Genomic DNA, 15658 nt, shown 5'->3' with positions numbered 1-15658 from the left:
ATGATGGATTTGCACCCACATATTGTACACATTGAAATGCAACTTGGAATAACTTTACAATTATATTATTGTCTCTGCTTCCCTTGGAAAACCTTGTAATTTTGAGTCTGAGGATAATTTCACAGTAACTCATGGAATCATGAAATAGTTTGGGTTGGAAGGGACCTTAAAGACCATCTAGCTCCGATCCCCCTGCCATGGGCAGCAACACCTTTTACTACACCAGGCTGCTCAGGTAGTTCAACCTGGCCTTGAACATTTCCAGGGTTGGGGCATCCACAGCTTCTCTGGGCAAGCTGTCCCAGTACCTCACCACCCTCACAGTAAAGAATTTCTTTTTAATATCTAATTTAAAACTACTCTCTCTTTCATTTCAAAGCTGTCTCCCCTATCACTACATGCCCTTGTAAAAAAGTACATCCCTGGCTCTCTTGTAGGCCCCCCCTTAGATACTGGAAAGCTGCTACAACTCACATTTCTTCAAATTAGGGTTCCTCCGGATCACACAATTAAATGATTCCTTTAACTTAGGCAGCTATTTTGAAACTGAGAGACCAAAGCTCACCTGGGGATAAGTTAATGGTTAATGGCCATGCGGATGCTCCTATATAATCTAACTCCTCTCTTCTGTTTTCCCACATTGCTTTGTATCCATGTGTGCTGTGCTCTCCTGAGCACAAATTGTCTGGATGTCACCTCCCTGTGGAAAGGCTGGCAGGCAGCCACAGGGCCCCATGTGTGACCTCGTACTCCTGGAACCACACTGCAGCAATACTACAGCAGTTGTGCCTTATGCATTTGTAGGGAGCCACGCAGAGGTCATGGACTTGGCAGTCTGGGAAGAGGAGACCATTTAGTCCTGCCTCAACAACAGCCGTGATGATGTGAAGATACACAGATGTATATCAAAGCCATGCTGAGAGGGGTCACTCTGGGAACACTGCTCAAAGCAAACGAAGGGCCTCTGGCACAATGATTTAAAAACAAACCGCTGGAAAGAAGCAGAATCCTGGCAACGCTCCAAGTACCTTTCCCAAGTACCTCTGAGCAACAGATGGACTTTTTCCAGCAAAGCCACCGGTTATGTATAATGCAGACAAAAGGCACAGAGGAGTTCATGGTCCTTACCCAGGCCTCCAGTGACAGCGAGCTTCCTCTCCCCATACTGGAGCCCAGAGCAGAAGCTGGGAGAACAGAAAGCTCTTTCACCCCTGCACGCACGCACACGGAGTGGGAGCGTCTAGCCAGCCCTGAGCGAGTCACTGTGGGACTGCCGTGGTTTCAAATAAAAATAGTGTGATGGAGGTATGTTTATGAAAACATCAAATACAGAAAAGAAAGGCAATGTAAAACACACTTTCCTTTTTATAAGGCATATTTAGCATTTTACTAGGTATACTTTCCCAAGGGAGGAATGGAAAATTGCTAAGACATTGAAAGCACTCAGGCAGACTCAGTGTCATTAAATGTTCATTCAGTACAGTCATTCCAAAGAACTGCATTCTGTATGTGCTCTCAAGTAACAAGAAAGACTTTAAGACAAGAACGATGCTCTCTTTTGGCATGAAAATCGCAGCCTTTATCAGTGTTGCAGATGTAAATAATTTTCCATCTCCATCTGCAGCAGCTCTGGCAGACTGTGCTCCTCGGTGGCATCACTGAGTGATTTTGCTGCTTTGTCTCTTGCCTTGCTGCATAAGCTGATTACTGATTACTGATTTTTGGTGGCTTCCATCAGACCAACATCTTCCACATAGGAGGTGGGTGAGTGTGTGAGAGTGCAAAGGCTCACGCGCCTGCTTCCTGCCATCTCCTGTCTCCCAGCCTGTGCCTAAACCCCAGGCTAACAATTCCACAGCTTTACCCTGATTACTCTTAAAATTAAAAGTACTCAAGCTTTCATCCTGAATATTCCCTAGTGCAATTTAGGCCATGCTACCTGTTATGTGACACTTTCTCCGCAGCTGGAGGACTGCAACAGCCTTATGAAGAATATTTGAAGTCTACTCTTACATCAAGCCTCAAGTTAACTCCTGCGGCAATGCTCTGAAATGTTCAGTTTCTCATACAAGACGCCTCTAAGAGGTATTTTAAAGAAAACAGTGCTGCATATATTTGGAGAAGGCAACACCAGATGCTTTACCAGAACTCTAAATGCTTCTTCTAGGAGAGCATCAGTGTTGTTCTTCTGCAGAGGCAAATGCAAGAAAGCACACAGCATAACTGTTTCAAAACAGTTACCATTCAGTAGTGTGAGCAATGCATAAAGCTCCAAATTCAGGATTTAAACAGAAAGATCCTACTTGAAGCGACTAAAAAATGCAAAATGATGGTAAGAAAATAATAAATACTTCCCAGAATATAAAGCCACGCTCATAATTTTTGCCTCTGCAAGTGAAATGCAGTATCTTAAGTCACCTCGGTAGAAAAGCTGCTCAAGGGTATTTCATCACGAAACCATAGAATTGATTTACTTCTCCCTTGAGAAGCTGAATACAGTTCAAGCCACTATTCTCCAATTTTCAAAAGCACTCTTCTAGTCAAATCTATTGCGTGTATTTCTAAAGCGTCTGTTGCTTCAGTTTCTTGGCACAGTTTAGATAATATTCAAGAGTTAAAAAAATACCCTGCTGCACAGGTTACCCCCATCCCCAAATCGCGGCTTTTGCGATTGCTCAGCGCGAGCCACCATCACGTCCCACGGCACCAAGTGCTTTGAGACGCCTGAGAAACGCCGGGCATCTTTGCTTTCTGCTCAATTACACTGAGTTTGAAGGACGGGACACGAAACTAGGAGAAGGCCGCGGTAAAATTCTGCTTTGCATGAAAGGTTTCTGGAAGCGAAGCTCATCCCTGCGGGACACAGGCAGACGGGAGCATCAGCCCCGCCGCCGCTCCCTCAGGCACGGCTGAACAGGCAGCGTGTGCAGCTGTGCACAGCCGCTGCCTGCTGCAGCACGGTCCGGAGGGCAGCGCAGTGCGGCTGAGCTGAAGAGCAGCAAGGGCCGGGTTTTTCCCGGCCCCGGACCTTCCCCCCAGGCCCCTCGGAGCTCTATTGCACACCGGCCGCCCGCAGCACCCGCCACAGAGGCGGTGCCCGCGATCGACGCGCTCGGCCGCTCGGCGGGGCGCCCTGCTCGGCGCTGCGCTGCGCCGCGGCGGCACCCGCGATCGATGCCTCGGCCGATCGGCGGGGCGCCCTGCTCGGCGTTGCGCAGCGCGGCCGCGCCCCCCGGAAGCGGAGACGGCGGCGGCCGTGGCGGCCATGGCGGCGGAGCAGCGCTACCCGCGGAGCTCCATCGAGGATGACTTCAACTATGGCAGCAACGTGGCCTCGGCCAGCGTCCACATCCGCATGGGTAAGGACTGCGGATGAGGGGGAGAGCCGCACGGCCCCGCCTCAGTCCCCCAGGCGCTTGCGGAGAGGTTCCGTTGCCCGCAGTGGCAGAGGGGACGCCGCGCCCTGCGCTCCCGACGGTGCCCCTGTGACACCCCGGCCACCTGTGGTCTTCAGCTGCACTCGGGCTCCGCGCAGGGTTTTAACCTGGCCAAAGGCTGCGAGTGCGGAGCCAGGGCGCTGTTTAGTCCAGGTTAGGCGTCAAGGGTGAGGGGCCGCGGCCGGCGGAGGCGGAGGCTTTGTCGTTTAACCGTGAAGCGGGTAGGTCTCCTGAGAGGGGTTACCCCGTGTAGCCGGTACCCTGCGGAGATTCAGACTCGCTTTTGTTCAGCGATGAGTTTTGAAGTCCGAACGTGACACATAAGATGCGCAGTCCCTGCAGAGACGCAGCTGCCCGGCGGTGTGGGGGAAGCCTGGACGGGGCAGTTGGTGCCATGGCCTGTGTGACACGGCGCTCTTCGGCCATAGGTCGGGCTCAGCGCTCTCACAGGTCTTTTCCAACCGTATTCATTCTGTGATTCATAAACGCTAGAATGAGTGACTGTAATTACAGAAGTTTAACCATAACACTGAAGGATTGGAATTGAGGTTTTAGAACTTTTGTTTCCTCTACGGAAGCATTTGGCATGCCTTCCATGTTAATCCTCTGTCAGTTGGGTCCATTAGGCACCAGTAACATGATGGAGAAGGTGTGCTGTCAGTATAGTGAGAGTGGGTGTACATAGCTCTTAAACGGATCCAAAGTAAATTCCTTGCAAGTGTTTTCTATATTTCTTTTGCCATCATTGTTAATAGTTAAATAATGATGTCCAGGAATAAATGCAATTTTGCTGTAATACTGCGTCAGGTTTCTAAAGTAAAATGGCTTTTTATGACTTTGTTCTGTGCTTTTTCACTATGATTTTATTATGAAAATGAAAACTTGTATCTGATTTACTGTATCTGTACAGTATCTGATTTGAACTTTGAAAGTGTCAGTCAGAAGTGGTTTCATTTTTATTTTCCAGCATTTCTGCGAAAGGTCTACAGCATTCTTTCTGTTCAAGTTCTGTTGACCACAGTCACATCTGCAATTTTCCTATACTCTACTGGCGTGCAGGCATTTGTCCATGAGAGGTAAATTCTAAGGTGAAATGCATCTGTTTAGCATGTGTTAGGTATAAATTATGTAACTTGTTGCTGCATTTCAGTCTTCCTAATAATTTTTATAACCTGTGTTTTTGTTGCTGTAATAGTTACTTTTTAACTTGATTAGGGAGTAACTTTTCTTCTCTGACATTTTTCTCCTTGGTTTACTATGAAAACTATTGTTATCTTTTTTGTTGTCTTGTTGTTTATTTGAATCAATGCTTTATTAATAGTGCTCATTTTAATATTTGTGCTATGAAAACTTTTACATGAGTTGCAGAACATCTCAGTAACTGACATTTCTTGTTTTACAGTCAAAATACTTTTAGAATCTCTTTAGAATGCTGTTGTTTATAGATGCCTGCTCCAAAAAGAACAATCATGTCTTATTCCTCTTCCTCCCTCTCCCATCTTCTTTTTCCCCTTACCCCCTCCCCACTCACCCAAAAGAATTAGTCTGCTTAAATTCCTGTGGGTGTGCTTCATTTTGCCTCTCAGATTTTCATTATAAATTAAGTCTCAGAATGCAAACTGTGGTGAACAGCCCAGGTAAAAGAACAGGGGGGAAAGGAGGAGAGCACTGAGTCTAGTTTCTGTTTTCCTCCAAGTGCACTTTTGGACTTCTACTTTCATTTTAAAGCCCAAATATAAAGGAGGAATAAACACTGCATGAAAGTTTCAGTTTCTCTATAACCTATAGTGTATACAACTGTGGCTGTAAAACTACAGTTTTCTACTTAAAGCTGATAATTTAAAATTGTCCTGCTCGCTGGGAACTGTTGAGATTTTGTATTTCATGTTGGCCCCATTTTCCTTGGAGGGCCACTTGAATGATTTAGCAACACTTAGTGATCACTACTGATTTTCTTTGGTGCAGTTAGTGCCCATGTTTGTTGCATTTAGGTGCTTATGAAAAATAGTTCTCTGAATATGGAGTTCAGAACAGGCAAAACAGTACACGTACTTTAGTACTCTTACTTTGTATGGATGGATTTTCTTCTTTGTATGTGCTCATTTCCAGGTCATGGATTACTGAGCAATCTTCAGCTTTACTATGAAAAAGTTGCCTTTCCTTGTGACTGTACTATTTTTAACTGATTACCTGTAGTATTATGTTTTAAACAGTTTTATTGTAAACTTGCATTACATTTACTTTGGATATCTTTTCCTAGATAATCACTTAAAAATTTGAATTTATATAAACTGTTCCATAGTCTTGCAGATATTTAAGTTTGGTTACTTTTTTTTTAATATGGAATTTTACAGGCCTGCCTTGCTTTTGATATCTGGATTTGGATCTCTGGCTGTAATTGTGGCACTGACCCTCTACAGACACCAGCACCCTGTTAATTTATACCTGCTGTTTGGATTTGTAAGTGTTTAATTAAGTTAAATTATTAATTGATTAATTAATTCAATGTAATAGTCCCTTGAATATCTTGCATTGTAATTAATTCCTTGAAACTAGAGGTATGTAATTTGTTTTTTCTTGTATTCCTTGAAAGACATCCTATTTATTTATGAAGATCTGAGTTACTTTTTGGAGATTCTGCCCACAGGTTGTTCCTAAATAGCAGGCACTTCTGGTTTCTTTCAGCATCTTTTTTAGAAAGATTATTAGAACTTGGAACCAATTTGAGCAAGGGTTATTGCTTGTATGTAGAAATCTATCTGCTCTCATTGTTCTGTTGATGTCAGGGATTTTTTCTATGCAACTGCTCAGTAGGAAAGGAGGAGGTATTCCTGTTACCTAAATTGTTTAATGGACAGCCTTCAGCAGAGACCCAAACCAGCCATATTATTTATTCCTCCAGTTGTTGTCTTTTTGATGTTAAATTCCAAGCATGTTTCCAGCACAGGCAGATTTGTCAGAGCTGTCCTCAAATTTTAGTCTTCTGCCTGATGTTGTGAGTATGTGGATCCAGGCTTACAGTTGCTCTTGGATATTTTGGATTATGTAGCAAATCAGTCTTCTGAAAAGAAGTCACAGTAGCTCAATTAAAATTTGATGTTTTAAGAGTTGCCTAAAATGTATGTGTGATAAAACAGAAAGCTTTGCTGTGTAAATGAACAGATTATTTAAAGGGTAAGTGTGGAAAGGAAACTGATGCAGACACTGTGTTAGACAGCTGTCCAACAAGATACTACAAACGTATTACTTTTATAGTCCCTTACAAACAATAGTTTGTAAGAAGAGTCATATAAATGCTGTGCAGTAGAAAATGTAAGTGACATTTTTCTGTAGGGACAGTCTCTCACTCATTTTTACTTTGTATTGTATTTTTTTAATGTACGACACAACTTCCAGCCCAGAAAGACATTGTGATTGCCATTTTCTTGTTGAAAATAAAACATGTTTTCATACACAAAGATTTAACAGCAGACCTAATGTTTAATGGTTTGATGTTTTTTCTGACCCTTCTGTTTTTTTGGGTTTGCTTTTTGTAGACTCTACTGGAAGCACTGACAGTTGCCATTACAGGTAAATAGTAGCCATCCTATTGTCTGATTCCATAAAGAATTGGGAAAATTAATCCATTATATTGTACTAATTGCCATTAGGATTTTCTAGATGTGACTAAAATTATAATGAATCCTGTTTGAAAATTTCAGTGACAGTGATAGGAGTTCAGCAAAACCAGGAAATCAAGGGAAAAAGCTGAATTCTGATTCAGAAATTAAACTGTATAAACTTAAAGTGAGAAATGAGTTGAGGAGTCCATTCTTTCAGTACAGCTGAAAATGATCTTTCATAATGTTCAGCTCTCAGCAGAGCTGATCTTCAAGTTGAAATAGTCCTACCTGCCCCCTCAATCTCATCAAAGGGAAGAGTTTGGAGAATTGTGCTTCATGGTCAGGGTTGAAACGAGGCAGTGTGCAGTCACATCATGGCATCACCTTGAACTATACCTTACAGCATAAGATGAAACCTCTTCATTGTGGCCCATGATACCGATTTGGGGAAAGATAAAGGAGGAAGGAGGGAAGAAAAAGGTTACACATGTTTATGTTCTTTTTCCCCTCCTGTCCCCTAATCAAAACCTCAAGCTTTTATAGGGGATGGTTTAATTTCCCCTTGTTTCAGTATTATGAAAAAATCATACAGTATTTTTCAAGATCTCTGTTATCTGTGCTTAAAATCTTTTTGTTTTGTTTTGTTGCCGTGTTCATAACTCTTACTAGGGAAGACCTGTTATCTTCATTTAAGAAGCTACAGCTATAAAGTAACTGTCAAACTTAGCCAGTACACAATCCCTGAGTCCTGTGATCATGAATTTGAATTGAGAAGTTCAGGCATAATTTACTTAATTTTGTTCACAGTTAAGTTTAAATTCCTGTTTCCTCAAAAGATAACTCAACAAATGCATAGTGTAGAGTTCTTTAATTGACAGATTACTTTCTCTGTTTATAGTGAGTTTCTATGATGTCTCCATCGTCTTGCAAGCCTTTATTCTTACTACAGCTGTATTTCTTGGATTGACTTCGTATACCTTGCAGTCAAAGAGAGACTTCAGCAAATTTGGAGCAGGGTATGTTGTCATATTTATGATTTTTTTTTAATTTTTGTTGTTATTAAGGTCTTGGGGTTTTTTTCTTTCTTAAACCAAGCTTTGCAGGTATAGTAAGGAATACAGGTCAATAGAACCTGCTTCGAGGGAATGGTGAGGGTTATTTATTTAAAATTATTCATTTTACCCAGTTCTGATCCTTGGTAAATTCTTTTCAGTGATAAAGAATCTTAAAACAATTAGAAAACTAGTTTACATGGATTTTTCACTGAGAGAGAAGGCAGATGTTTCAAATCTTTAAAAAATTAAAGTTAGAACATAACTTTTGACAGCTTTGCAAAACTTTTACTGCTGAGACCAGTAAGCAGTTGGCATCTAAGAATTCCAGACATTTATTTGCCAAATATATTGTGAAGAGGTTTTAGAAGAAAGGAAGATATTTTAAGTTAAGTCTAAAAGAAAGTATATTGTTGGTTACAGTGTAATTTATTTTCTTTCAGCCTCTTTGCTTGTTTGTGGATTTTAATCATCTCGGGTTTCTTGAGGGTAAGATACTTTGTATTCACAGAATGGCTGGGTTGGGAGGGACCTTAAAGATCACCTATTCCAACCCCCTGCCGTGAGCAGGGACACCTTCTGCTAAGGTCAGGTCACTCAGACCTTTTACTGACTTCTAGTGTAACTAAAAGGTTTGGGTCAGCCCACTATAGCTTAATGAAAGAAAATTGTTAACCAGATCCATTACTATTCTAGATCATGCTGGTGATCATTTAACCACACATTTTCAATTCAGATTTTTCTTGGGTGCTGTTCTTGCCAACACAAAAGGGGTATTTGGGTTTGTCAGAATTTGTCAATTGAGATTCAGTACTTGATGAAGAGAATGTGAAGGACATCTGAGATTTATTTATACTTTGGTTTTCTAGTTGTTCTGCTCTTACTGTTCTGGAGACCAGAGCTTCCTCCCTCTTGAGTGGAGGCACTTTTACTCAGTCAGAGATTGTGTCACTGGAGAGTGTATGGAATAAGAGCATTGAAATATCACCATAATACTGTGGTTTTGTGTACATAACACTAGAAAGACTGTGTTTTAAATGTGGCATATAATTTTGCAGGGGTTTTATTATTAAAAAAGAAATGAAATTCACAAGTATCTTTTTCATATTTTATCTGCCTCCAGCTGTTTTTCTATAGTGAGACAATAGAGTTGGTGTTTGCTGCTGCTGGAGCTCTTCTGTTCTGTGGATTTATTATTTATGACACTCATCTGCTGATGCACAAGTTGTCCCCTGAAGAGTACATACTGGCTGCAATCAATCTCTACTTGGATATCATAAATCTGTTCTTCCACCTGCTGCGTTTTCTGGAGGCATTTAATAAAAAATAGTCAAAAGCGGAGTGGTTTGACTACAGCACTATTAAAGTTAAGTTTATGGATGATCTGCAAACTCAGTAGTTCTGCCTTCTAAAGACTGAATCTTTATTATGTTTGCATTCCATAAATATTGGTCCCTCCTTCGGGGGAAAAATGGCTTTTTACATAGCTACAGTTCTTCTCCAGACCATGTATATTATGTAGTTTACATGCTGTCATTGTGACAGTCTCTTTTTTAATCACTTAATTTGCACTGTAATTAATGATTAAAATTTTGCCAACTCCTGTTTGCTTCAGAGTAAGCTTCCCTGCTGTTCTGTAGCTGCTGAAAATGTTTCCTTTGGCATTGATCATTCGTTTATGTACCACATAAGGGTAGCATGAGTTTACCATTGTGCAATGTTTCACTAAGATAATTTTTTTTTTTTGGTTGGTAAATTGAAATGCTGTCTCTGACAGAGGTACTCTGTCCTAGTTAAGGGCTGTCACTATGGAAGCTCTGAGGGTGTTCAAACAATTAAAGGGAATATTCTTTATTTTAGTACTATTTATTGCCTCTCTTTCAGTGTTCTGAAAAATCATTTGGAGATTGATTCTGGCATTTTATCAACTTATGTATAATAAAACTCACAGTGTGTCAATAAAAATTGGAAAGCCTTTAGCCTGTTCTTGCAACTGAGGCTGGAGAACTTCGGGATGCTGGGAATGAGCGCTGCAGACGGGTCGGTGCTGGCGGAGTAGAGGTGCTGTGACTGGCTGCTTCCCACGCTGTGCAGAGGCTGGAGAGGCAGGCAGCGTAAAAACGGTTTTGAAAGGCTTCCTTCATGTTCAGTAAGGGATTGTTACTGCTCGCCAGTCCTGTCAGTGAGAGGTGGGAGACGAGGACTGCAGTACTTGGGACAGGTGCGCGTCCTGCCTGCCACACGCTGGCACCGGCTGCGCTTTCCGTGAGGCTGTCCAGCTACCACTGCGAATGGGTTTGAGCGAGTGTGATAATCTCCCCCTTTGCCTTAAGATTTCATGCAGAACAACGGGGCAGGAGCTAAGAATCAATCCTTGGTTTTTACGTTGTGATGGAACACGTTTATCCTTTCACGCCTGCCCCTCACCCTGGCCGCGCAGCGGCGTCTGGGCACAGCCCGCAGGGGCGCAAGCAGGAATGCCACTGCGCGCTCGCTCGGAGACTTACGGTAGAGCCCATCTACCCCCGCGGGAGGCCGGGCGCCCCCGTTTGCGCACGCGCGGGCGGGCCGCGTGGCCTCGTGTGGGTGTGCGCAGCGGCCTCGCGCGCGGCAGGTGAGCGGGGCCGGGCCCCCCCGAGTGCGCGCGACCCCCCCTGAACCGCTGCCGCTTCCCTCCCTCCCCGCAGGACATGGCGAAGAGCCTGAGGAGCAAATGGAGGAGGAAGATGCGGGCGGAGAAGCGGAAAAAGAATGCGCCCAAGGAGCTGGAGAGGCTGAAGAAGATCCTGGGAACCAAAGCGGATGTCATCATGGAGGAGGTCAAGGAGGTGGCGACCGTAGTGGCCCCCGAGAAAGTCCTGGAGCAGAGAGGTGAGCCCGGCTCGGGCCTGTTGCTGGTTTTTCCGGCTGTAGTCGCCCAGTGCCGGAGGGCCTGCGGTGCTGTTACTGGTGCTGTGACTTTCACCGCCGGGATCAGCCGTGCCGTTGTTACAGGAGGAGAACAGCCTGTCGGAAAGCCTGTGTTTTAAAGCTAAAACACTGACTCTGGTCATTTCGCAACACTGGCATCCATATTGCGTCTGGTCACTTGCGGAACAAGGCTATTAACATTTGGTTTTAGTACGTAAAGTATGTAATGTATTGTGTGGAGAGACATCTCTGAGAACCTCAGGTGAATGCGAATTCACCACTTAGCCGTTGTTCCGATCACAGCATTGTGTTTGCTGCCAAATTGTCCTAGTTTGAGGAGGTTGCTAAACATACAGTAGTTGGGGCAGGTGTAATATGGACCCAGTTTCTCAATACTAATTAGTGTTGCATTGCACATGGTGCAGGAGTCGACGGTATTAGGTGTCTACAAATAATGCCATCTTCCTCCTTGTGTCTGGAATCGAATGTAAACTGTAAAGGAAGTAACCCAGGAAGGCGAAACGAAGGTTTTAAATAACTGCATACTGGATGGGAGTCAGAAAGACACCTCCTCTTTCCAAAACTGACATCCAAACTAAATCATAGTCTTATTTTGATTCTCCAATTTGTGCCACTTAAGATGTTGTGTTACTAGAAATGGAAATAGAATGGTATATGAAAAATACTTGTCTAATTAAGGTTAGCGTCAAGTATAAGCTGTAGTTTTATCCATGGTTCAGATTTGTCCTACAAACCAGATGTAAAAATTATTCTTTAAGGGTTAGTTAGAATTGAATTTCCAAAATGTTTTGGAACACTGACAGACTTCTGACGCTGAAGTTGAAGAAATCATTGCTTTAAACCTAGTTTCTGAAATCATGGCTATCTGTCATTTTTGTACTTCCTTCCAACTCTGCTGGCAACTTCTCTACAGGTGGCCAATTTCACTTGGTTTTTTCAGAGAGACAGCAGCCTCAGAAATACCTAAGAAAGTATCTATTTTGCAAAACAGCTACAAGTTTTGTGAAAATAATGGTGTTTTCTTTGAGAGGATTTTCAGGACCAAGTGTGAACACAAAGGAGGTCACATTGCCAAGTGTTATGAGAACTGAAGTAGATAAAAACTTCACCCATAATATGTACTTCCTGCAGACAGATAAGTAATTTTCCAGCCAAAGAAAGTATATAGGTATATATTACAGACATCTTACTGTATTACTTTAGGGTATTGTTTACAGCACACTGTGATTTTTTTTTCCCAGTTTTTCTTCTTAAGAAAAAACTAATATAAGGTCTACCGTGCTAGATAGGCTTTTGGTTCTGCCACCAGGCCCCGTGCTGATTGCAAGTATTTACAAACCCCCAATTTAGGGTTCCATAAGCATATCTCTAGTGCAGATTCCTGTAGCCTATCAACACCAACTGTTGAAGCAGCATGTTGGTCTTTTCCTTGTGAGCTTTGTCTCCCAACATCAGACAAGCAGTACAAAAATGTCTTTTTTCCTCTTCATAAAACCTGTGGTAAAGGCCTGAGTTGAACACATATGTTTTGGGAACAAGGTTGGCATGAAATAACAGAGCACAGTTGCAGTCAGTACTTAGCAAGGTGTTCCTCTTGCACTTTCTTATCTCACTGAGACATGACGTTCATTCGTGGGGTGTTAGGCAGTTGGGGATGCCATTCGTGGGAGTGACCATGTCATGGGCAGTCTTCCTCATGTTAGAGATTAATCCTCTTTGTGCCTGCAAATGTGTTAGATCTGATGTCATGCTCACTCCTTGAGGCAAGTGTGGCATCACTGGCTGATACTACTGTAATTGTATTTCACCTTTTCTCCTTACTATTCTTTTTACTTGTCTTCATCTTCCACTCAGAATAAATTTTTAGAGCCGATCTTAAACATTACATCCTAAAAAGTGTGTAATTGTGCATATCTTTAAGTAAGCCTATGGTTTCATGCATGTTTCCATGATGGAATATACAATGTTCTTAGACACAGGATTGGAACAGGTTGCAGGTGAAAGAATAAGATGCTTTGCCCAGACATGGCCTTTAGGAAAAATATTGCACATTTACTGTAAACTGTTGAAATTCCTGGGTTGCAGTCATTGGTTTGGAAAGTGCTTTCAGTTTATAAACCCTTCAGTCCTCTATGTACAAATACTGTTGTGTCTAGGGATATTTTTATCATTTGGGGGAATCTAGTAACAAAATAGCTTCTGTTAAGCTGATTCAGATATTTTACTCACTAAAAATACCTTGCATTTCAGATGACTGCAAAATGGAGCTGGATAATAAACGAAACAAAAAAACTCTTCTAGACCAGCATGGACAGTACCCAATATGGATGAATTCCAGGCAAAAAAAGAAGCTTAAGGCTCAGCGTGTTAAAGGGAAAAAAAAATCAAAAGTGGCCAAAGGCCTCGTCTGGTAAAATCAGTTTTGTAAAGATCATGCATATTTTATTTAACAAAATAAATTTTCCACATAAGTTCATGAAATTTTGTGCTTGGTCACTGTGTATAATTTATTGTCTTGAATGAATTTTTGAAGAGACTGTTTGGCTAGAAAATGATGAAAGAAATTACAGCTTGGTGTCTGCCAAACTTAAAAAGCAAGCTGAGTGCCTTTGAATAGACAAATTGTGTGTGGTTATCTGTTTTCTTGAGGGGGTGAGGGTCTTCCATCTTTTATACTGTGAGCACCAAAAACAGTAAAGGAAATCCTAAAAGTAATTAAACCAAATGTTTTTGTACTGTGGTATTTGTCAGTGTAAGTTGTCTTTTAGTAAATATAACCAAAGGATTCTGTAAACACACAGTATCCTTAAAATCTTTCTGTAAAATTGTACTGATTGGTGTTGCTTTTAACGTCTGATAATTAACAAAAATATATTTTCATATGTAACTCCAAAATTTTTATGTTGAAACGACACCAGGGCCTCGTGAAAATTCTGCAAGTAAAATGAGAAAGTGTTAGTCTGACATAAGTTCACAAAGAGAACAAAATATTACATTGCTGTCTGCAACAGAAATACTGTGGGAACTAAATAAGTGAAAGTACAACTGATTCTTTTATTATTAAAATGAGAGAACGCAAATGCACCAAATGGAAATAAACCAGTTTTATTTAAGATCTTTTCCAAGTTTTAGTAAAGTAAATGAGAATTTTGCTTTCCATATGTATTTTCAGTAGCCTTTTATTCTTTTTAAAATGGTACTTACCTATCCTGCTTTACAATGTGTGCATAGGATAAAATACTGCATAGTTGTGTAACAGATGCCATTTATGTGATTAGCTACATTTGGGTGCATATTACTTGGCAATAACATGTGATGACAGATGCAAGGGTTACTTGCCTTGAAAGCTTGTGTTTTTAAAATGTCTCTTATTTCAAGGATGGAAATAATTACACTACCAACGCTGCAGTATGTTGCCTTTTCAAGTACCAGGCATGGGTACAGGGCGTAACGTTTGTCCAGCTTCATGCAAGATGAGATCCATGTTCTGTAATTACCCACAAATTGTGGTTTGTATCCATTGTGATAACTTGGGCATAGGAAAGAAGATCCTTAAAGAAGATTATTTTAATTACACTAGGTTGTAGTATGCTAAAATCTGGTAAGATGAGCTCAGTGTGATAGAAAATTAAGTTTTTCTGGAAGAATACTGTGTTTATTGGTATTGTTAGGAGAAAGGGAAATAAAAAACGACAATGATGTTAAAGGAAAAACCAATGTGTCTTCTATTTTTACATAAATGGACAGTTAATGACTTGGTAAGATATAGGTCACATATTACCAAATTGTATGCTATTAATAACTTTGTATTTTAAAAATATTTCCATTAAGTTGATAAAAGCCCTGCTAAGTTGATAAAAACAGCTGCTGCTATCAGTTTTTTTGGTCTTACTAGATAAATGGATCTAGATTTTGATATCAAACTTACCTAAATGTTAGCATGTAGATTAGGACTTCTTTAAAATTTATTAATGTGGAGGAAACTGTTTATGAATGTGTTTAACCAGGAATGGAATGGAATGAACAGTCAGATTGTATTTATTTATTGTTGTAACAATATAGGCTTTATTTTGCATAATACATGCTTTGGGGAATTGAGGAGGGGAGCTTCTTGGGCTTAAGTGTGAAAAACAATCGTTTTTTTCTGTAAAGCAAGCACAGTGTCATCTGCCTCATCTTCATTGAGTCTGCTGCTGCTGCACTGGCCTTACACTGTCCTCTCTCCAGAGCTGTTTCACTGCTGCTTCCTCTATAAGAAAAAATTACCTTCATAATGGAATAGTCTTGCTTATTTGTGCTTTTATGACCTAACCCTGAGCTTTGTTGTGTAGATTTATTAGTCAACTGCTTTTGTGACCAGATTAAGAATTTGAATCTTGAGAGAAAGACGGCAGACGCTGCACTGATGTTTTATTTAGAAGTTGGTTCCTTCCTGTAACAATACTGGCTGTGTGAGGTATTTCCTTCATGGTGTCCGGGATAAACTCAAACATGTTCACTTAAACTGCAGATATTTTAAGACATCCTGTTTGATTTTTGAGGTGAAATGGAGGATAAGGAAGGAATAAATGCGGTCTTTACTGGAATAGAGCTCTTAGTCTAGTACCACTGTGTTGTGTACAATTTCATACCTCAC

General features: G+C 41.3%; 2 protein-coding genes across 2 annotated transcripts; both read left to right on the top strand.

Annotated features, from left to right (window-relative positions):
* Positions 1-3244: 3244 nt before the first annotated feature.
* Positions 3245-10060, top strand: TMBIM4 (transmembrane BAX inhibitor motif containing 4). Its single transcript, XM_084206033.1, has 7 exons — positions 3245-3359; positions 4405-4513; positions 5792-5897; positions 6974-7007; positions 7938-8055; positions 8535-8580; positions 9215-10060. Exons 1-7 carry the CDS (start codon positions 3266-3268, stop codon positions 9419-9421), a joined length of 714 nt encoding a protein of 237 aa, XP_084062159.1. The 5' UTR covers positions 3245-3265; the 3' UTR covers positions 9422-10060.
* A 574-nt stretch (positions 10061-10634) lies between these two features.
* LLPH (LLP homolog, long-term synaptic facilitation factor) lies at positions 10635-15306 on the top strand. The gene is made up of 3 exons (XM_084206372.1): positions 10635-10705; positions 10779-10962; positions 13273-15306. The coding sequence occupies exons 2-3, from the start codon at positions 10782-10784 to the stop codon at positions 13434-13436; spliced, it is 345 nt and encodes a 114-aa protein (XP_084062498.1). The 5' UTR covers positions 10635-10705; positions 10779-10781; the 3' UTR covers positions 13437-15306.
* The last annotated feature ends 352 nt before the right edge of the window (positions 15307-15658 follow it).

This window comes from Fringilla coelebs, assembly GCF_963513975.1.
Source record: "Fringilla coelebs genome assembly, chromosome: 5".
Classification (NCBI taxonomy): domain Eukaryota; kingdom Metazoa; phylum Chordata; class Aves; order Passeriformes; family Fringillidae; genus Fringilla; species Fringilla coelebs.
Note: the sequence above shows the minus strand (reverse complement) of the source record. Positions and strands in the feature narration are given on the sequence as shown.